The following is a 23,173-nucleotide window of genomic DNA, read 5'->3' as shown; positions in this document are numbered from 1 at the left end:
GGCCCATGCCGGCCAACAAAGCGCTATCCAGCCTAATCCCACTTTCCAGCTCTTGGTCCGTAGCCCTGTCGGTTACGGCACTTCAAGTGCATATCCAAGTACTTTTTAAATGTGATGAGGGTTTCTGCCTCTACCACCCTTTCAGGCAGTGAGTTCCAGACCCCCACCGCCCTCTGGGTGAAAAAAGTTCTCCTCAACTCCCCTCTAATCCTTCTACCAGTTACTTTAAATCTATGCCCCCTGGTTATTGACCTCTCTGCTAGGGGAAATGGGTCCTTCCTATCCACTCTATCAAGGCTCCTCATAATTTTATACACCTCAATTAAATCTTGCCTCCGCCTCCGCTGTTCCCAAGAAAACAAGCCCAGCCAATCCAGAATAAAAACAGAAAATGCTGGAAATACTCAGCAGGTCAGGCAGCATCTGTGGAGAGAGAAACAGAGTTAATGTTTCATAGAAACATAGAAAAATAGGAGCAGGAGTCAGCCCTTCGAGCCTGCTCCGCCATTCAATATGATCATGGCTGATCCTCTATCTCAATACCATATTCTCGCTCCCTCCCCATACCCCTTGATGCCTTTTGGGTTTCAGGTCGATGACCCTTCGTCAGAACTGTCAAAACAACCCCAGCCAATCCAATCTTTCCTCATAGCTAAAATTCTCCAGTCTTGGCAACATCCTCGTGAGGATTTATCACCTTACCTTACAGAGCAAGTGACCTATCAAAACCACCAGCGTCGCCCTCAATCCTTTCAAGGACAGCACTAACCAGCCCCAGGTGAGCTGCCCACTTAAATCAAAAAATTGGCAGTCCGAAAAAAGCAAATTTTGCCACTCGCACTGTTTTCACAATCTTCGACCAATTCATTCAGGATTTTGACGAGATGGGGTGATTAAAACATTTTTGAAATTTGCATTATGCTTTTTTTTGTTGCAGCTTGGGATTGCAGCACTGGGAACAAGGCTATATATCCAATGAACAGACATTGTATGGGGATTGGGCGGGGCCGACTCCTGCTCCTATTTCTCATGTTCTTATCGTACACAAAAGCCGAATAGAAACTAAATCATTCCATGTAATTCAAATCTTTTTCTGCAGCTTTGCCCAGTTTTTATATTTTTCTACTGCATAGCTGATCATCGTCTCTACCGCAGCTGGAGTATTGTGTCCAATTCTGGGAACCACACTTTAGGAAGGATGTGAAGGCTTTGGAGAGGGTGCAGAAGAGATTGACTAGAATGGTTCCAGGGATGAAGGATTACAGTTGAGTGGACAGACTGGAGAAGCTGGGGTTGTTCTCCTTAGAGCAGAGAAGGCTAAGAGGAGATTTGATAGAGGTGTTTAAAATCACGAAGGATTTAGATAGAGTAAATAAAGAGAAACTGTTTCCAATGGCTGAAGGGTCGATAACCAGAGGGCACAGATTTAAGGTGATTGGCAAAAGAACCAGAGGCGACATGAGGAAAATATTTTTTACGCAGCGAGTGGTTAGGATTTGGAATGCACTGCCTGGTAGGGTGGTGGATACAGATTCAATAGTAGCCTTCAAAAGGGAATTGGAAAAATACTTGAAGAAAAAATAGCAGGAATATGGGGACAGAGCGGGGGAGTGGGACTAACTGGATTGGTCTTCGAAAGAGCCGGCACAGACTCGATGGGCCGAATGGCCTCCTTCTGTGCTCGACTATTCTATGATTCTATGTGCAGCCTGGTAGGAAGATCAAGAGAATTGTTTCTTAAGGTGTGAAGTCAGTTAATAGGTAAGAATTTGTATTCATATTGCAGGACAATCTAGGGAGGGTGTTGCGACGTGATATTATTACACTTTGGGTCTCCGAATGCCTGGAATGTAAAGGCTTCTGAACCTGAAAATAAATCTAAATGGCTTGTCATGATAAGCTAATTCAACCTTTAATGATGAAAGTGAAGCTTATGGTGAATATGTTCCTTTGCAAAACCTGGGAGGCCTGGCCTGTCGGCAGTCATTGGGTGCATGCAAATGCTACCTGATTTATAGCCAATAGATTGAAGATTTCAAAGGTAAACACAGATGTGGCAGGAGAGCTATTTGGTCCATTTTAACTTACAATTTTTTATTCATTTGTGGGATGTGAGCGTCGCTGGCAAGGCCAGCATTTATTGCCCATATTTAATTGCCCTTGAGAAGGTGGTGATGGGCCGCCTTCTTGAACCGCTGCAGTCCGTGTGGTGAAGGTACTCCCACAGTGCTGTTAGGGAGGGAGTTCCAGGATTTTGACCCAGCGACAATGAAGGATTGGCGATATATTTCCAAGTCAGGATGGTGTGTGACTTGGAAGGGAACTTGGAGGTGATGGTGTTCCCATGCGCCTGCTGCCCTTGTACTTCTAGGTGGTAGAGGTCGCGGGTTTGGGAGGTGCTGCCGAAGAAGCCTTGGCGAGTTGCTGCAGTGCATCTTGTAGATGGTGCACACTGCAGCCACGGTGCGCCGGTGATGGAGGGAGTGAATGTTTAAGGTGGTGGATAGGGTGCCAATCAATCGGGCTGCTTTGTCCTGGATGGTGTCGAGCTTCTTGAGTGTTGTTGCCCACATCAGGTCATTTAACTGAATACTGAATGAATCTTAAAGCCTGCTTTCGCTGCCCTACCCAGAGCACCATTCTAAGAGTTGACCACTCATTGTGTGAATAGGTTCTTCCTCATGTGAGCCCTAAATTGGTCTTTCACCTGCTTACAGCGGAGTGTTGAACATTTCAGAGTGATTCACATTGATATCTGTTCAATTGCTTGGCGATAGGTCGTACACTGCCCAGACTTAATTTGTTATTCCTCAGAAGAATCGAAACAAGTGCCTTGTAATTGTATGGTCAACGATTGTTGTTGGTGGGAATGTGACTCAACAAAGTATATGAATTCAGAGGGAGATAAATAGGAAGCAGTGGGTCAAGGAGGGGAGTATGAGGGTGATGTTGGAGAGAAATTAAAGATCTGGACTGTCTGAGATTGGTAGATGGAGGGTACTTAAGGAAGTGGCCCTAGAAATAGTAGATGCATTGCTGGTCATCTTCCAAAATTCGATAGACTCTGGAACAGTACCCATGGATTGGCGGGTAGCTAATGTTACCCCACTATTCAAAAAGGGTGGTAGAGAGAAAACGGGGAATTATAGACCGGTAAGCCTGACACCAGTAGTGGGGAAAATGCTAGAGTCCATTATAAAAGATGTAATAGCAGAGCACTTGGAAAACAGTGACAGGATCGGACAAAGTCAACATGGATTTACAAAAGGTAAATCGTGCGTGACTAATCTACTGGAATTTTTTGAGGATGTAACTGGTAAAATAGATAAGGGAGAACCAGTGGATGTGGTGTATTTGGACTTTCAGAAGGCTTTCGATAAAGTCCCGCATAAGAGATTATCGTGTAAAGTTAAGGCACATGGGATTGGGGGCAAGGTACTGACTTGGATAGAGAACTGGTTGGCAGACAGGAAGCAAAGAGTTGGAATAAACGGCTCTTTTTCCGAGTGGCAGGCAGTGACTAGTTGGGTACCGCAGGGATCAGTCCTAGGACCCCAGCTATTCACAATATATAGTAATGATCTAGACGAGGGAACTAGATGTAATATCTCCAAGTCTGCAGACGACACAAAGCTGGGTGGGCGTGTGTGCTGTGAGGAGGATGCCGAGAAACTCCAGTATGATTTGGGTGATATGGCAGATGCAGTATAATGTGGATAAATGTGAGGTTATCCACTTTGGTGGCAAAAACAGGAAGGCAGATTATTATCTGAACGGCAATAGATTGGGAGAAGGGGAAGTGCAACGCGACCTGGGTGTCCTTGTGCACCAGTCGCTGAAGGTAAGCATGCAGGTGCAGCAGGCGGTTAAGAAGGCAAATGGTATGTTGGCCTTCGTAGCGAGAGGGTTTGAGTACAGGAACAAGGATGTCTTGCTGCAGTTGTACAGGGCCTTGGTGAGACCACACCTTGACTATTGTGTGCAGTTTTGGTCACCTTACCTGAGGAAGGATGTTCATGCCATGGAGGGAGTTCAGCGAAGATTCACCAGACTGATACCTGGGATGGCAGGAATGACTTATGAGGAGAGATTGGGTCGATTGGGCTTATACTCGCTGGAGTTTAGAAGAATGAGAGGGGATCTCATTGAAACTTATAAAATTCTAACGGGACTAGACAGACTAGATGCAGGAAGGCTGTTCCCGATGGCGGGGGAGTCCAGAACCAGGGGTCACAGTCTAAGGATAAGGGGTAAGCCATTTAGGACTGAGATGAGGAATTTCTTCACCCAGAGAGTGGTGAACCTGTGGAATTCTCTACCACAGAAGGCAGTTGAGGCCAATTCATTAAATATATTCAAGAAGGAGTTAGATATATTTCTTAAGGCTAAAGGGATCAAGGGATATGGGGAGAAAGCAGGGACAGGGTACTGAATTTGGATGATCAGCCATGATCGCATTGAATGGCGGAGCAGGATCGAGGGGCCGAATGGCCTACTCCTGCTCTCCTATGTTTCTATCACTGCTTAGAGCTCAGCTAGAGTATTGTGTTCAATTCTTCTCCTTAGAGCTGAGAAGTTTATGGGGAGATTTACTGGAGGTGTTCAGAATTATGAGGGGTTTTGATAGGGTAGATAGGGAGAAACTCTCCATCAGCTGTGGCTCGGTGGGTATCAACTCTCGCCTCTGAGTCAGACGGCTGTGGGTGCAAATCCCACTCCAGGGACTTGTGTACAAAATCTAGGCTGACACTCCAGTGCAGCACTGAGGGAGTGCTGCAATGTCGGAGGTGCCGTCTTTCTGAGGCCCTGTCTGCCCCCTCAGGTGGACGATAAAGATCCCATGGCACTATTTTGAAGAAGAGCAGGAGAGTTATCCCCGGCGTCCTGGTCAATATTTATCCTTCAATCAACACCACTAAAATAGATAATCTGGTCATTATCACGTTGCCGTTTGTGGGAGCTTGCTGTGCGCAAATTGGCTGCCCCGTTCTCTACATTACAACAGTGACTACATTTCAAAAGTACTCCACTGGCTGTAAAGCGCTTTGGGATGTCCGGTGGACGTGAACGGCGCTGTAGAAATGCAAGTCTTTTCTTATATTGTTTCCACTGGCAGGAGGGTCAGTAACCAGAGGACACAGAATTAAGATAATTGGGGGGAAAAAAACCAGCGAGGAGATGAGAAATTTGTTTACGCAGTGAGTTGTGATCTGGAATGCGCTGCCTGAAAGGGCGGTGGAAGCAGATTCAATATTAACTTTCAAAAAGGAATTGGAGAAATACTCAAAAAGGAAAAATCTGCAGAGCTATGGGGAATGAACAGGGGTGTGGGACTAATTGGCGAGCTGGCACAGGCACGATGGGCCAAATGGCCTCCCTTCTGTGCTGTATCACTCTCTGAGGGGCTACAGTTGTGAAGAGTTACTCGAAGCTAGGGATTTTTTTTTTGTTAGAGCTGGGAAGGTTATGGGGTGACCTGATTGACCTGCAAAATTATGAAGGGTTAAGATAAGTTGAATAGTGAGAGATTGTTTCCACTGATTGGCAAGAGGGAAATGTAAGCGCACAGGTCATAATAAGGTCTAAAGGGGAAATGAGGAAAAAAAAGTCTTTACACAGAGGGTGGTTAGAATTTGGAATTCTCTGCCACAAACTGCCATAGTCCATAAATACTTTAAAAATGGAATTGGGATAGTTGCTTGAAAAAGAGGAATATTAAGAGGTGCGGGGAGCGAGCGGGTGAGTGGGATTAGACTAGGTGGCTCATGGAGAAAAACGAGTACCAGGATGGTCGAAGGTGACCTAGATGGACCCACCATCTAGCTCACCGTGTCTTCAGCTGCCTGGGCTCTAAACTCTGGAATTCCCTCCCTAAACACCTCTGCCTCTCTCTCCTCCTTTAAGACGCTCCTTAAAACCCACCTCTTTGACTCCGTCCTAATATATCTTTGTGTCTCGGTGTCAAATTTTGTTTGATAATCGCTCCTGTGAAGTGACTTGGGACGTTTTCCTACATTAAAGACGCTATATAAATACTAGTTGTTGTTGGGTCTTTTTCAACCTAGCAGTTCCAATGTTCCTATTTAATGCTGACACAGACTTAGTGTGCCAACTGGTTGGTTTCTGCACTGTAGCATCTTATAATTTGATTAAATGGCACAACATATAATCACTGTGGGGGCAGTATCATTGAAGCATACAAAATTATTACAGGGCTTGATCGGGTGGATGCTGGGAGAATGATTCCCTTGGCTGGGGAGTCTAGAACCAGGGGCCACAGCCTCAGGATAAAGGGTCGGCCATTCAGGACTGAGATGAGAAGAAATTTCTTCACACAGAGGGTGGTGAATCTTTGGAATTCTCTACCCCAGAGGGCTGTGGAGGCTCAGTCATTGGGTATATTCAAAGCAGAAGTCGATAGATTTCTGACTAGTAAGGGCATCAAGGGATATGGCGATAGGCCCGGTGAATGGAGTTGAGGCAGAAGATCAGCCATGATCTCATTGAATGGCGGAGCAGGCTCGAAGGGCCGAATGGCCGACTCCTGCTCCTATTTCTTATGTTCGACTTTGATCGGAAGAAACTCATCCATTTTCTGCCTTGTCGGCAACTCTTCACTGACACCATAGATCTCTACAAGCCACCATGGTCCCTCCAGCATAACACACACACTGTAAAACACATGTTACAGAGCAACTTTCGTTCATATTTACAATACCAGGAACGTTTGGCCTGTGAGATAAATTTACAGCTGACTTCTCAAACTATTCAGCGTGGCTAACCCTAACCCTCCACCTAAATAAAACTGATGGGAAATTATCCCGGGTGCGAGATATTTATATAAAGTTAACTGAAGGACTTTCTCTTTAAAAAAGTTATTTAAAGGTAATAGAACTCTTAGTATTATTGGGGCGGAACTTCCTCTTTGTTTACCTCACAGTAACTGATAGAATGTGGAGTTCCTGCTCTTTATATTCCTTGTTTTTGTGTTGGATCATCTGACAAACCGAGACCCACCCAGCGAGGGTCCCACCCCGAGAGAGGACCACACCCCGAGAGAGGACCACACCCCTCTCCACTCCCAGCACAGGTTGGAAAAGCGTCTTCAGCGTTGACCAATGGTGTGACTGTCCGGGGCAGCGTGAGACTGGGGGATATAAAACAGGCGTCAGAGGGGTGGAGACCTCCAGGCGGAATTAGAGACCCCAGGACAGGGTGAGGCGCTAGAGACCCTACGGTGGAGCAAAGACCCTCGGGAGGAGCCAGTGACCCCCAGGTGGAGCCAGTGACCCCCGGGTGGAGCCAGTGACCCCCGGGTGGCGCAGAGACCCTCACGCGGAGCCAGAGACCCGGGACAGGGTGAATGACGCACCTAGTTTCGGTCACCCAGAACCGGGGCTAAAGGGTAGGTAGAAGGGCTTTTAATTCTTGTCACTCGTAACATTTGTTTCTACGTTTAGATATAGTGCACGGCCCACCGTTTCTAAAGTGTGTGTGTGGTCCACAGTTTAAATAGTGTGCGGTCTACATCTGTTGCTGTGCGTTTTAAATGGGAATCATTTACTGTAACTTGTGGAGCAAGTGGGCTTCAATCAATGCTGTTACCCACTATCCTATTTTCATTGGTGTAAAGGGACTTTCTTTTGGACTTGGAAGGACTTCAGTTTGGGAGTCTCTTCCAACACAAAGTAAACTTGTTGATGCCCAGTTTTCCTTTTTTGTTTTGTCCAGGCAGTGACCCTCTCCCTCCCTGTTTGGTTTTGTTGGGGTTGCAGGCCCGCAGGCACGAGCTGCCCCTCGGGTACTTTACCCAAGTGACCGTTCCACTGTTGGCGTGTGAGGGAAAAAAAGAAAGACTTGCATTTCTATAGCGCCTTTCACGACCACTGGACTTCCCAAAGCGCTTTACAGCCAATGAAGTACTTTTTGAAGTGTAGTCACTGTTGTAATGTAGGAAACGTGGCAGCCAATTTGTGCACAGCAAGCTCCCACAAACAGCAATGTGATAATGACCAGATCATCTGTTTTTAGTAATGTTGATTTGAGGGATAAATATTGGCCAAGGACGCCGGCGATAACTATGCCCCTGCTCCTCTTCAAAATGGAGCCATGGGATCATTTACATCCAGCTGAGAGAGCAGACGGGGCCTCGGTTTAACGTGCCATCCGAGAGACGGCACCTCCGACAGTGCAGCACTCCCTCAGTACTGCACTGGGAGTGTCAGCCTAGATTTTTGTGCTCGAATCTCTGGAGTGGCATTTGAACCCACAACCTTCTGACTCCGAGGCGAGAGTGCTGCCCACTGAACCACGGCTGACACACATCACAGCCCAATCCCAGTGTCTGCCCCCTCACTGTGGGACACCATACCATTCAGGAGCGAGAACCCTGGCTGATTTGAATTCTCTGTCCTGGCCCAGCAATGTGGAGGTGAAACTGTTTAGCATATATATAGAATTGTATAAATTACAGCACAGTTGGAGGCCTTTCTGTCCATTATGCCCTAGTCTGGTGGTAAACTCTTTTGAAAGACTATTGTACCCACCCCAAAACTCAGAGCATTCAAAGTGTCGTCTGAACTCAAAGCAATATTTGAAGTTTCTATACTGTTATAGAAACGCTACACCTCTACATTTTATAGAGTGTGCAATCTACTTTTTGTATAGCGTGTATTTGAAAAGGCTATTTTACCAACCCCAAAACTCATTGACATCGTGTTGTCTGAACTGAAAGCAATACTTGTGTTTGACTTGTACAGAAAGGCTACACCTCTGCGTTTCGTGGAGCGTACGGTCTTCGGATCCGTAAACAATGGACTTTTCCCCCTCCCCTTAAGAATGGTGTGTAGTGGAATTTCCGTTGTAAAATTCTAAATGTGCTGCATTACTATCTTGCACAGATGATGGCAAGCATCTTGTTGAGCAACGTGCATAAGCTGGCGTTCGACGCATGGGTCGAAGCGACTGGCATCAGTCTGGTCCAAGTCAATGGCCAAAGGAAGTTTGGTGGACCTCCTCCAGGTTAGTCACGAGGCGTATTCTCTTAACTCCTGCACTGCCTGCTGCCAGTGTAGCTTTTTATCCTTTTTGCAATCTCAATCCCAGTGTGGTGAAGACGACTGCCGTAGCATCTGTTCAATTCCTTTTTTGAGTTTGAAGGTACCGTGCAGAGCAGCCATTGCTTTGGAACAGGAGGAGGCCATTCAGCATCCTTGAGCCTGTTCTGCCATTCAATTAGATCATTGCTGATCTGTATCTTAACTCCATCTATCTACCCGCCTTGGTTCCATGTCTCTTCATTCATAGAAACATAGAAGATAGGAGCAGGAGTAGGCCATTCGGCCCCTTTAGCCCGCTCCGCCATTTAATGAGATCATGGCTGATCATCCAAATTCAGTACCCTGTCCCTGCTTTCTCCCCATATCCCTTGATCCCTTTAGCCTTAAGAAATAGATCTAACTCCTTCTTGAATATATTTAATGAATTGGTCTCAACTGCCTTCTGTGGCAGAGAATTCCACAGGTTCACCACTCTCTGGGTGAAGAAATTCCTCCTCATCTCTGTCCTAAATGACTTACCCCTTATCCTTAGATTGTGACCCCTGGTTCTGGACTCCCCCCGCCATCGGGAACATCCTTCCTGCATCTAGTCTGTCTAGTCCTGTTAGAATTTTATAAGTTTCAATGAGATCCCCTCTCATTCTTCTAAACTCCAGCAAGTATAAGCCCAATCGACCCAATCTCTCCTCATACGTCATTCCTGCCATCCCAGGTATCAGTCTGGTGAATCTTCGCTGCACTCCCTCCATGGCAAGAACATCCTTCCTCTGATAAGGCGACCAGAACTGCACACAATACTCAAGGTGTGGTCTCACCAAGGCCCTGTACAACTGCAGCAAGACATCCTTGTTCCTGTACTCGAAACCTCTTGCTACGAAGGCCAACATACCATTTGCCGCCTTAACCGCCTGCTGCACCTGCATGCTTACCTTCAGCGACTGGTGCACAAGGACACCCAGGTCTCGTTGCACTTCCCCTTTTCCCAATCTATTGCCATTCAGATAATCTGCCTTCCTGTTTTTGCCACCAAAGTGGATAACCTCGCATTTATCCATATTATACGGCATCTGCCCAATCACCCAACCTGTCCAAATCATACTGGAGTTTCTCGGCATCCTCCTCACAGCACACACGCCCACCTAGCTTTGTGTCGTCTGCAAACTTGGAGATATTACATCTAGTTCCCTCGTCTAGATCATTACTATATATTGTGACTAGCTGGGGTCCTAGGACCGATCCCTGCAGTACCCCACTAGTCACTGCCTGCCACTTGGAAATAGACCCGTTTATTCCAACTCTTTTTGCTTCCTGTCTGCCAACCAGTTCTCTATCCAAGTCAGTACCTTGCCCCCAATCCCATGTGCCTTAACTTTACACGCTAATCTCTTATGCGGGACTTTATCGAAAGCCTTCTGAAAGTCCAAATACACCACATCCACTGGTTCTCCCTTATCTATTTTACCAGTTACATCCTCAAAAAATTCCAGTAGATTAGTCAAGCATGATTTACCTTTTGTAAATCCATGTTGACTTTCAGGACTGCTAACCTTTTAAGTGCTTGCTCTTTATCTATTTTTATCCTGTCCAATATCACTACTGCTTCCTCCTTTACTGCTACATTGGTAGCATCCTCTTCTAGTGAAGACAGATACAAAGTACTCATTTAGTACCTCGGCCATAAGAAGATCTCCTCGTAAATCTGTGGAATTCTCTGCCCTAGAGAGCCGTGGAGGCTGGGTCATTAAATACATTTAAGGTGGAGATGGACAGATTTTTGCAAGATAAGGGAGTGAAGGGTTATGGGGAGCAGGCAGGGAAGTGGCTTTGAGCCCAAGATCAGCCATGATCTTATTGAATGGCGGAGCAGGCTCGAGGGGCCAAGTGGCCTATTCCTTATGAATATTCCTATTCCTTCCTCCCCTCCTTAAACCCCCCCCCCCCCCCCCCCCCCCCCCCCCCCCCGGTCTCTGCACCTGCTTAATAATTGTTACATTTCCAGCTTTTTCCAGTTCTGATGAAGGGTCCCAGACCTGAAACGTTAACTCTGTCTCTCTCTCCACGGATGCTGCCTGGCCTGCTGAGTATTTCCAGCATTTTCTGTTGTTATTCCTTATGTACCCTCTCTTTGCCCCTCTTATTCCCTTTTTTCGATCTCTGTACTTTCTGTATTCATTGCAGGGTCTTTGTAATGAGAAAACAGACCAATAACTGGGACGCAAATAACCAGATGAAGTATTGGAAAACAAACTTGATTGCTGTCCTTGCCATAATGGATTTAGTGACATGAGAGCCAACGTACTTAAGGCAGGTTTGCGAGCAGTAATAAAGATCAGGCCACAGCTTGCAAAGCCTTCATGATAATAATGCCTTTGGTGTCATGCTAACAGGATGTCTTTATTTGTGGGAACTGTATCTCTGCTGATTTATGCCTCCAGAAACGACCAGTTCAGCAACTTCAGGACTGCAGAGGTTCCCAAGCTTTTTTTTTTACTGAGCCTCCCCTTCAGAGAATCATGTCCCGTTTGGTATAGAAAAATAGGAGCAGGATTCGGCCCTTCGAGCCTACTCCGCCATTCAATACGACCATGGCTGATCCTCTATCTCAATACCATATTCCCGCTCTCTCCCCATACCCCTTGATGTATGTGGTGGGTGTAGCGTGCTTGGGAGGAACAGGTGACTTTGGGCCTGTGCTTCCCAAAGCTCTCCACCACTGGGGGTTTTCCTCACCTCATGTCTGGGTCTGTTGTAGACTCATTTGATAGAGATTAATTGCCGTGGTTGGTCAACAACTCCCATTATCGTTGTATCATGCGACTACCAGGTTGGTAGAAGGCGAACTAGACAGACCTTAGTCTTTTTCCATCTAGCAACTCATTTAATTTACAGCCTCCTCCCCTTTTTAGAATCATAGAAATTTACGGCACAGAAGGCAGCCATTCGGCCCATCGAGTCTGCGCCGGCTCTTTCGAAGAGCAATCCAGTCAGTCCCACTCCCCCGCTCTTTCCCCGTATCCCTGCAATTTTTTCTCCTTCAAGTATTTATCCAATTCCCTTTTTGAAGGCTACTATTGAATCTGTATCCACCGCCCTATCAGGTAGCGCGTTCCAAATCCCAACCACTCGCTGCGTAAAAAAGTTTTTCCTCCTGTCGCCTCTGGTTATTTTGCCAACACCTTCAATCTGTGCCCTCTGGTTATCGACCCTCCAGCCATTGGAAACAGTTTCTCTTTATTTACTCTGTCTAAACCCTTCATGGTTTTAAACACCTCTATCAAATCTCCTCTTAGCTTTCTCTGCTCGAAGGAGAACAACCCCAGCTTCTCCAGTCTCTCAACGTAACTGTAATCCCTCATCCCTGGAACCATTCTAGTAAATCTCTTCTGCACCCTCTCCAAAGCCTTCAGGTCCTTCCTAAAGTGTGGTGTCCAGAATTGGACACAATCCTCCAGCTGGCGCTGAACTAATGGTTTTTATCAAGGTTTAGCCTAACTTCCTGGCTTTTGTACTCCACGCCTCTATTTTATAAAGCCCAGGATCCCATATGCTTTGTTAACCTATCCTGCCACCTTCAGAGATTTGTGCACAAACACCCATGTATGTTGCATCAGATGTAATATGTAGTAACCAATGTGTCCGCTGTGGCTCAGTGGGTAGCACACTTTCCTGAGTCAGAAGGTTGTGGGTTCAAGTCCCACTCCAGAGACTTGAGCACATAAATCTAGGCTGACACTCCAGTGCAGTGCTGAGGGAGTGCTGCACTGTCAGAGGTGCCGTCTTTCAGATGAGACGTTAAACCGAGGCCCCGTCTGCTCTCTCGGGTGGACGTAGAAGATCCCATGGCCCTATTTCGAAGAAGAGCAGGGGGAGTTCTCCCCGGTGTCCTGGCCAATATTTATCCCTTAATCAACATCACTAAAACAGATTATCTGGTTATTATCACATTGCTGTTTGTGGGATTTTGCTGTGTGCAATTTTTGCTGCCGCGCTTCCTATATTACAAGTGACTACACTTCAGAAAGTACTTAATTGGTTATAAAACGCTTTAGGATGTCCTGAAGTGGCAAAAGGTGCTATAGAAATACAAGTCTTTCTTTATAGTACATTTATTTACCAAATGGTTCTTTGGACAAGTTAGACTGTGGTTGTCCCCATTTATTCTGCAGGTTGGACTGGCCCTCCACCTCTTACTGGGTCTGAGGTGTTCATCGGCAAGATACCCCAGGACCTCTACGAGGACAAGCTAATTCCATTGTTTCAGTCAGCTGGTAAACTCTACGAGTTCCGTCTCATGATGACGTTCAGCGGCGAGAACCGGGGGTTCGCGTATGCCAAGTACGCCAACCGCTGGTACGCCCAGTGCGCCATCACAATGTTCAGCGGCTACCAAATAAGAGACGGGTACCCCATCGTTGTGTGCAGGAGCACTGAAAAAAATGAACTGTGTGTCGGAGGCATCCCGTGGGGTCGGCAGAGACTGGAGGTACAGGAGGTGCTGAAGGAACTGACCGAGGGAGTGACTGATTTGTCGCTCCACCTGAGCACGGACCGGAAGAAGAAGATGACGATGTTTGCTGTTGTCAAGTATGAGAATCATCGAGCGGCAGCAATGGCGAAGAAGAGGCTGGTAGAAGGTATAGTTCAACAACATCGTGCATTTACAGGAAACTTTGTGCTATCCGGCAATCTGGAGCCACTGGCAAAAATCAGCAGCCGTTTTTTATTCTTTTTGTTTTTTTTTTTTGCTTTGTTTGAACAGTCAAGCTGTGCAAGGTCTGTAGCTATAGCAACAGCTTCAGCTACAGAGCTTTAGGGCCACACCCGAGTGTTTAGACGCTGTTGCTAAGCAACGGTGTTTGTTGTCAAATACGGAGATAAGAATCTCCGTATCTCTCAACATTAACTCTGGAGAGTATGGAAGTTTTGAGGCAACGGCAGCAGCTCGGTCCCGTGGGTGCCGGATAGCACAAAGTTTCCTGTATATAGCGCCTTTAAGGTAGTAAAACGTCCCAAGGCGCTTCACAGGAGCGTAAATCAGACATAATTTGACACCGAGCCACATGAGCTATTCGGACAGGTGACAAAGCTTGGTCAAAGAGGTAGGTTTTAAGGAGAGTCTTAAAGGAGGAAGGAATGGTTCGAGAGCATTGTTCCCTCTAAGCTACACTGCCAGTAGTGAGAAAGGTCCCACGCGGGCTGCTCGCCGGCTTCGCCATTGTAAATACCGCGCATGTGCGGATGTTTAAAGGGATCGCGCACAAAAAGAAACTGGCTGCGCAGAACAAGGCGCAGCGTATAGGGAACATTGGTAGAGAGGCGGAGATGTACGGGAGGAAATTCCAGAGCTTAGGGCCTTGACAGCTGAAGGCATGGCCACCAATGGTGGAGCGATTAAAATCGGGGCTGCCCAAGAGGCCATAATTGGAAGAGCGCAGATACCCGAGGGTTGCAGGGCTGGAGGAGATTAGAGATGGGGAGGGGCGAGGCCATGAGGGATTTTAAAATTGAGGCGTTGCTCAACCGGGAATAGCAATGTGATAATGACCAGATAGTCTGTTTTAGTGATGTCAATTTGAGGGATAAATATTGGCCCCAGGACACCGGGGATAACTCCCCTGCTCTTCTTCGAAATAGATCCATGGGATCTTTTACGTCCATCTGAAAGAGCAGTCGGGGCCTCGGTTTAACATCTCATCCGAAAGACGGCACATCCGACAGTGCAGCACTCCCTCAGCACTGCACTGGGAGTGTCAGCCTCGATTTTTGTGCTCAAGTTGCTGGAGTGGGACTTGAACCCACAACCTTTTGACTCCGAGGCGAGAGCGTGCTACCCACTGAGCCACGGCTGACGCTGCTTAATAAGTGTAAAAGTATATCGAATCTTTTAACTCTTGTTAGACTCTTTGACTCTGCCGATGGGGAGGTGAGAGCTTATGTTGCCTCCAATTTGTACCAAAGTGCAGAACCCATTTGACATGAATCTTGTCATTGATGTGGAAATGACTTATGAAATAATACTGGGCGGCCTGCTGGTGGCGCTGTCCAGGGAGAGTATAAATACTCGGGCACGGGCCCAGCTTGCTCAGGACATTTTTTAACAGGAACTAGTGAAGGACACAACTAGATCTCCATGTTGAAAAACGGTTGATTAAAGCCTTGTTTAATACTCGGATCAAGTGCCTAGTTCTTACTACTTATGCAGTCCCTCGGAACCGAGGATGACTTGCTTCCACATTAAAAATGAGTCCTCCGGTGACTGAGTCCAATGCGGGACCTACAGTCTCTGTCACAGGTGGGGCAGACGGTGGTTGAAGGGGCGGGTGGGTGGGATGCTTGGGTTGACGTGCGCTCCTTGCGCTGCCTGCGCTTGGCTTCCGCTTGCTCCCGGCAAAGAGACTCTGTGTTCGGTGCCTTCTTACATCAGTTTTCTTATGTCACCATTTCCTAGAGTTATGGAGGTATCATTGAATTGATAAATGACATGTTTGAACCCTGTACTGCTGTCAGATTTGCTCAGGGGGGGTGAATCTGCTTGACCTGGTTATTTTGAGGGATGAAGTTGGTTGCCGTGTGCTGTGGTTAATTCAATAGCCATAAAAAGTTGGTTGCTGGTTAATTCAATGGTTGGTTAATTCCATAACCATAAATTCAATAGCCATCAATTTCCTTGGCTGAAGAGTCTAGAACTAGGGGGCAAAGGTAACCGTTAGCGCGCTGCACCGCCGACTATGACGTCATCGCCATGCGCAGCACCTCACTCGCCCCAGTCACGATCTTCGGTAGCGCCCCCTCACTTACCACCGAACGCTATGTCTGATGGGGTAAGGGGGGCCCACCTGCGGCCGGGTTGGCGCTAATTAAAGGCGAGGTGCCGGGCAGCCATTTTTGTTGCTGGCCGCCTGCCAGCATCTGCCCCGTTGCCATCCCCAGCCTCCTGAGCAGCCCCCCAGCCCCACCCCCACCTGCGGCGTGCCAGCTGTGCTCCGTGAACCCGGCTCTTTTTTAAGAAGGGGAGGAAGGCCTGCAGTACCGCGCGCTGTGGCACGTAGTGCTGCGATATTCCCTCAGAGCCCCAAGAGGGAGGGAATCGCCCCGCTTCCCTCTTGGGGCGCTACCGATGAATTTTGGCCGCGGGGGTGCTAATTTTTTCGGGGTGCTAAAAGTAGTGCCCCGGCGAAGTTAGTGCCCCAAAGCCCCCACAGTCTCAAGATAAGGGGTCGGCCATTTAAGACTCGATGAGGAATTTCTTCACTCGGAGGTTTGTGACCTTTGGGCTGCGGATGCTGAGTCGTTGAGTAAATTCAAGGCCGAGAGCGATAGATTTTTGGACTCTGGGGAATCAAGGGATATGGAGTTGAGTTGGAAGATCAGCCATGATTTTATTGAATGGGTTGTGTGGCTGACTCCTGCTCCTAATTCTTATGTTATTAAAGAATTTAAATTGTGGTTACGGTTGACCATATTTATTTTAGTTTTGGTTCCTTTCCAGGCTGTATCGAACTCTGGGGCCAAGCCATTGAAGTCGACTGGATGAAACCAGACGGAAAGCAGAGGAGTCACCAGCGGCTTCTCTCCGAGGCCCAGCCCAGCCTGCCTGTGGAACCGTGGCCAGTGCTGACCCGTGGTGTTTCCCTGCCACCGATCGGCACGGCCAAGTGCCCCGCGCCCGACCTTGACCTCGACCTCTCCCCCGACTGCAGCCAAAGCGCCGTGCCGGTGGGGCAGGGAGACCGGCCGACCCGGCAGCGCCCGTGCTTGGGGAACGCGGGGTGCGATGTCGTCCGACTCCTGGACGCGTATTGTTCGAAGAAGCGGCTGGGGACTCCGATTTACAGCGTTCAGCCGCTGCGATCCGACAAGCATCGCTTTCTGTTCAAAGTGTTTTTGCCAGGACTTGCGGCCCATTTCAGCGGGACAGTGACCCTGACTCCAGATGATCTGGCTTCAGGGAAGGACATATCGAAGCAAGAAGCCGCACACCAGGTTCTGATGTACTTGGGTGAATAAGCTTGTACTTTCTTTAGTGTTACGAGTTACTAACCTGTACAAAAGAGGTCATCCACTTTGGACCCAAGAAATATAGATCAGTTACTATTTTCTAAATGGCGAGAAGCTAGGCACTGGAAGAACTGAGAGATTTAGAAACATAGAAGATAGGAGCAGGAGTAGGCCATTCGGCCCCTCGAGCCTGCTCCGCCATTCAATGAGATCATGGCTGATCATCCAAATTCAGTACCCTGTCCCTGCTTTCTCCCCATATCCCTTGATCCCTTTAGCCTTAAGAAATATATCTAACTCCTTCTTGAATATATTTAATGAATTGGCCTTTACTGCCTTCTGTGGTAGAGAATTCCACAGGTTCACCACTCTCTGGGTGAAGAAATTCCTCCTCATCCCTGTCCTAAATGGCTTACCCCTTATCCTTAGACTGTGACCCCTGGTTCTAGACTCCCCCGCCATCGGGAACATCCTTCCTGCATCAAGTCTGTCCAGTCCTGTTAGAATTTTATAAGTTTCAATGAAATCCCCTCTCATTCTTCTAAACTCCAGCGAGTATAATCCTAATCGACCCAATCTCTCCTCATACGTCATTCCTGCCATCCCAGGTATCAGCCTGGTGAATCTTCGCTGAACTCCCTCCATGGCAAGAACATCTTCAGATAAGGATTTAGGGGTCCAAGTATAGAAATCACTAAAAGCTGGTGGACAGGTACAGAAAATATTTTAAAAGGTTAATGGAATGTTGGGCTTTACCTCAAGGGGGGCTGGGATACAAAGGGGTTGAAGTTATGTTGGTTATATAATGCTCTGGTTAGACCCTATCTGGAGTCACTGTGTTCGGTTCCGGGCCCCGCACCTTAGGAAGGATAGATTGGCCTAGGAGGGGGAGCAGCGCAGATTCACCAGAATGGTACCGGGGTTTTTTTTATTTGTTTATGAGATGTGGACGTCGCTGGCAAGGCCAGCATTTATTGTTCATCCCTAATTGCCCTTGAGAAGGTGGTGGTGAGCCGCCGCCTTGAACCACTGCAGTCCGTGTGGTGAAGGTGCTCCCACAGTGCTGTTAGGGAGGGAGTTCCAGGATTTCGACCCAGCGACGATGAAGGATCGGCGATCTATTTCTACGTCAGGATGGTGTGTGACTTAGAGGGGAACTTGGAGGTGGCGGTGTTCCCATGCGCCTGCTGCCCTTGTCCTTCTAGGTGGAAGAGGTCGCGGGTTTGGGAGGTGCTGCCGAAGAAGCCTTGGCGAGTTGCAGTGCATCTTGTAAATGGTGCACACACTGCAGCCACGGTGCGCCGGTGGTGGAGGGAGTGAATGTTGAAGGTGGTGGATGGGGTGCCAATCAAGCGGGCTGCTTTGTCCTGGATGGTGTCGAGCTTCTTGAGTGTTGCTGGAGTTGCACTCATCCAGGGAAGTGGAGAGTATTCCATCACACTCCTTACTTGTGCCTTGTAGATAGTGGAAAGGCTTTGGGGAGTCAGGACACTCGCCGCAGAATACCCAGCCTCTTGAGGATTAGTAGGGTTAAATTGTGCGGACAGGTTGCGTAGACTAGTCTTGTATTCCCTCGAGTATAGAAGATTATGGGGTGATTTAAATTAGCTGATAGTTTCTATCCTATTTCCTCTGTTGGGCGTCTAGAACAAGGGGGCATAACCTTAAAATTAGAACTAGGCCATTGAGGGGGTGATGTCAGGAAGCACTTCTTCACAGAAAGGGTAGTGGAAATCTGGAAAACTCTCCCCCAAAAAGATATTGAGGGTGGGGATCAATTGAAAATTTAAAAACTGTGATAGATTTGTTAGGAAAGGGTATTGAGGGTTACAGATCCAAGGCGGGTAAATGGAGTTAAGATACAGATCAACCACGAACTGATGGCGGAACAGGCTCGAGGGGCTGAATGGCCTCCACCTGTTCTGACTGGGGAAGCATATCTGAAGCAGTTTGACGTTTTTGATTGCTGTCCACCGTACTGATAATAAATTGGATGTGCAAGTTACACCTTCATGCAGGGTTCTTGACCTGGAAAGCCAAGGATTTGAATTGTGCACCATTGATCTAATGAGAATTTTCTGACTGGCAAAAAAAAATTATACTTTTGGTCCACCGCCTTAATGGTCTAGGGGGAGGGGGAGAAAATGGAATAGACAGTGAAGAAGTCTTTAAACCTCTGAGTCAATGAGGGACTTCAGTTATGTGGGGAGACTGGAGAAGCTGAGATTGTTCTCCTTTGAGCAGAAAAGGTTAAGGAGAGACTTGATAGAGGTGTTCAAACATCATGAAGGTTTTATTGGAGAAACTGTTTCCACTGGTGGGTGGGTCGGTAATCAAGAGGACACCGATTTAAGATAATTGGTATGATTCAAACATGACTGAGTAACCTCATTTATCTTCTGAAGTGTTACAGCATATAGGGATAGGTGGAGGCCATTCAGCCCCTCAAGCCTGCTCTGCCATTCAGTTAGATCATGGCTGATCTGTCCCTGTACTCCATTTAACCTGTCTTTGATCCATAACCCTTACCTAATGGAAACTGGCATTCCGAGTCTGGAAAACTCCATTTGACCCAGCATGCACAGTCTTTTCGGGGGGGGGGAGGGGGAGAGAATTCCAGATTTCCGCTACTCATTGTGTGGAAAAAAGGGACTTCCTGATTTCACTCCTGAATGGCCTGGGTCTAATTATAAAATGGTGCCCCCTTTGTGCTGGATTCACCCACCAGAGGAAATCAATCCTCTGTTTCTACTCCATTAAATCCTACTACCAGTTTACACACCTCAGCCCCCCCTTGACCTTCTCGAAGGGGGCTGGAATACAAAGGGGAGGAAGTTGTGCTTCAGTTGCATAGCGCCTTATGCCAGGTCCCTCCCCCTCCCGGAGTACTGCGTTCAGTTTTTGGGATATATCAGGAAGGCTATATTTGGCCTTTGAGGGAGTTCAGCTTAGAGGGTTAAATTATGAAGACAGGCTGCACAACTAATGGTGTAACATTTGCAATTTTCCAATCCAGAGGTACAATTCCCGAGAGAGCTTTGGAAATGCACCTGAAAGTTCCCCACTTTTTTGCTTTAATACCCAATGGTGGAATCCCGTCAGGTCCTGGAAATTTGTCTTATCTTAAGTCCCATTATTTTCTCCATGACCAGTTTTATACTTGTATTAAATCCAATAAATTGCTCCCCTTGATTTATTTTTAGGTCCCCTTGTACAGCTAGCATTTGTCCTCCTAACTGAAAATGGATAAAATATACTTGTATTTTAACAAACCAGTCATTATTTATTTTCCATTATAGTGTTGTCCACATCTATTGTTAATGGGCCCACATTCCCCTGTACCACTTTCTGTCTCAATATATTCATAAAAATTTTCACTTAGCCTTGATATCCTTAAGTTTTTTTTAAAATATTCTCTTTTTGCACCTCCTTTGACTTTCTTTGTTGCTTTTTATAACTCTCCCAGTCTGCTGGATTTCCAAAGGTCCCTGCATTTGTGTAAAAGCTTTTAGACCAAGTTGCTGTTGAAACCTGGAGACTCCTTTTATAATGCTGCTGTTGTAACCAGGGAGCAAATCACTTTCCTGTAAAATCAGTATGACCCATTTGTGAATTTGGGTCGACACTGGTTTTAAGAACATAAGAAGCAGGAGTAGGCCAATATTTCCTCCCCCCCCCCCCCCCCCCCCCCCCCCCCATTTTTATTTGGGTGCGCGGTCCCTTTCGCGCATGCTCAAAATTTCACATTTGAGAAGCCGGTCCTGGGCCGCGCGAGACTGCAGTTTGAGGGCATGTTGGAGCAGGCCATTTGGCCCCTCGAGCCTGCTCCGCCATTCAGTAAGATTGTGGCTGATCTTCGACCTCAACTCCACCTTCCCGTCCGATCCCCGTATCCCTTGATTCCCCTAGTGCCCAAAAATCTATCGATCTCTGTCTTGAATATACTCAACGACTGAGCCTCCAGAGCCCTCTGGGGTAGAGAATTCCAAAGATTCACAACCCTCCGAGTGAAGAACTGTCTCCTAATCTCAGTCCTAAATGGCCGACCCCTTATCCTGAGACTGTGACTCCCCTGCCAGGGGAAACAACCTCTCAGCATCTACCTTGTCGAGCCCTGTAAAAAAAAATTATACGTTTCAGTGAGATCACCTCTCATTCTTTTAACCTTGTATGGAGAGAGACAGACAGAATAATGCATCCTTCTACAGTACATGCTATTAATGGTTTTTATTTCCATTATAGGTCATTCCATGGGTTTTGATGGCTTTAATCTCCCTGCTGCTTCAACTCTGGAAAACCAATTCTGAATGATTGAGTTTTACTGTGAACTACACCTGCACTTTTTGTTTTTTGAAATCTTTCACAAGTTTATTTATCACTGTTTGTTTAAAAGTATTTAAAGTCTGTGTTTGGTAAGTTTACCTATTCGTTGCGAGCTCTTCCGAGATGCTTTTTTTTTACGCTTAACCGGAATTGAGCGAACTTTGTTGAGCTACAGGTTTTGTACCAGCCGATGCCATGATGTGTTTGCAGTTTTGTAAGATAAAATTAAAGGTGAATAAAAGTTCACCTACAATGTGCCGATAAGAAGTCTTCGACAATTTAGGCAATGATTTCGGACACAAGAAAGAGACGTTGTTGCAGAATTTGTCGAAGAACTTTTCATTGAAGTCTCCCGGCATGTCTGAATTCTTGTTCCTAACTCGGTTTGACAGTGCCCGTCATCTACAAAATCTGACTGAACTGCTAACAATGGAGGATCTGAAGTATTTATAACTACCTCAAGTGCCTTTTTCCTCCCAGCGTATAAAAAGTGCCTAAGTTATAATTTGCAAGGGTTTATAGTTATTATCCAGTAATTCGAACTGAACTGACCAAATTGAGTAGTAATATTGTTGTAAGTTCTGTAGAAGGGTTTCGACCCGAAGCGTTGACTCTGTTTCTCTCTCCACGGATGCTGCCTGGCCTGCTGAGTTTTTCCAGCGTTTTCTGTTATTTCGGATTTCCAGCATCCGCAGTATTTTGCTATCGTAATATTGTTGTGCTTATTTCTAGCTTTGGAATTTAGTTCTTGTTTTACCGGGAATGTAAAATTTAGAAGGATTTCTGTTCACTTGTCTTCAGGGAGTTGCTGCATTTTATGTGTTCGCTGTAAGCGTAACATTATAAATATTGCATGGCGGTCCAGCGGTTATATTTTTAAAAAAAAACTTTATTTTTGATGTTTGGATGTGTGTTGCCTGATGGGACCTCGCGTGCAAGAACCTAAACGAAGCGAGAATGGATTAAGGTTTTGCTCCCGAGGTACGCATGTGATATTTTTCCGTGTCTGGCTGAGGAGCTCAATTTAGTGGGTCATTGGGAAGCAGTGACCCATTAAAAAGGTCTCTGGGATGATCCAGAGTTCCAGAATTTTAGGGCTGTGACCATCTCCAAAAGATTTTCATGAGATGCTCTTTACGGTACAGTGCGGAGGAGGAATCGACGGTTATGTTTTTATGGCTTGCGTGCAGGAATTAACATGGTGTACCGCCTGCCATCTTTCCAATTAATGGCTGTGATACGCTGGACTTTTTAACATGGGGAGTGGCGTAATCTCTAGTTAGTTACTTGGTATTTAACGCAGCGGCCTGGAATAACCGCATTGAGGCTTTAAAGGTTTTTTTTTTAAAATAGCCGCGAAGCTTCAACAGGTTTACTCCCCGGTTACCTCACCAGTTCTACCGCCATTTGGTACTTGACAATTATTCACGTTTATAGTTCTGCGCAATCAAGAGGGCACGAGCCAAGGTTTCTGGGGTGGTTCACAGCATTCATTTGCTGTTCAGCCATTTATTGCTGTCTGATTTCTCTTCAAACCCAACCGCACAGCACCCACCACTCCCACATCTCTTTTACAGGGGAGGGGGACAACTGTTCTGAAGGATGATGGCTCATTTATCATTTGACCCAGACCTGTTGAGTTGCACATTAGAGCTGCATTGAATCTCGTCCCAGTGAGACGCCATTCCGACTACTGCCTGTGCTGGTCTTGTGAAAGTAAGACTTGGCTTAAAAAGGTTTATTTGTCTGCTGAGGTTTTGGTCACTTTTTTGTTTGGCCTAAGTGGATTTTTT

At 46.8% G+C, this 23,173-nt stretch overlaps 1 protein-coding gene across 1 annotated transcript; it reads left to right on the top strand.

Annotated features, from left to right (window-relative positions):
* The first annotated feature begins 6,638 nt into the window (after window positions 1–6,638).
* Window positions 6,639–22,721, top strand: LOC147114340 (dead end protein homolog 1-like). The gene is made up of 5 exons (XM_085995988.1): window positions 6,639–7,405; window positions 8,901–9,021; window positions 13,226–13,693; window positions 16,549–17,058; window positions 21,300–22,721. The coding sequence occupies exons 2-5, from the start codon at window positions 8,901–8,903 to the stop codon at window positions 21,362–21,364; spliced, it is 1,164 nt and encodes a 387-aa protein (XP_085852114.1). The 5' UTR covers window positions 6,639–7,405; the 3' UTR covers window positions 21,365–22,721.
* Window positions 22,722–23,173: the final 452 nt, after the last annotated feature.

Source organism: Somniosus microcephalus, chromosome 8 (assembly GCF_052327205.1).
Source record: "Somniosus microcephalus isolate GS21.2 chromosome 8, FLI_Smic_1.0, whole genome shotgun sequence".
Classification (NCBI taxonomy): Eukaryota; Metazoa; Chordata; class Chondrichthyes; order Squaliformes; family Somniosidae; genus Somniosus; species Somniosus microcephalus.
The sequence above is the reverse complement of the archived record's forward strand: the minus strand, read 5'-3'. Positions and strand labels throughout refer to the sequence as shown.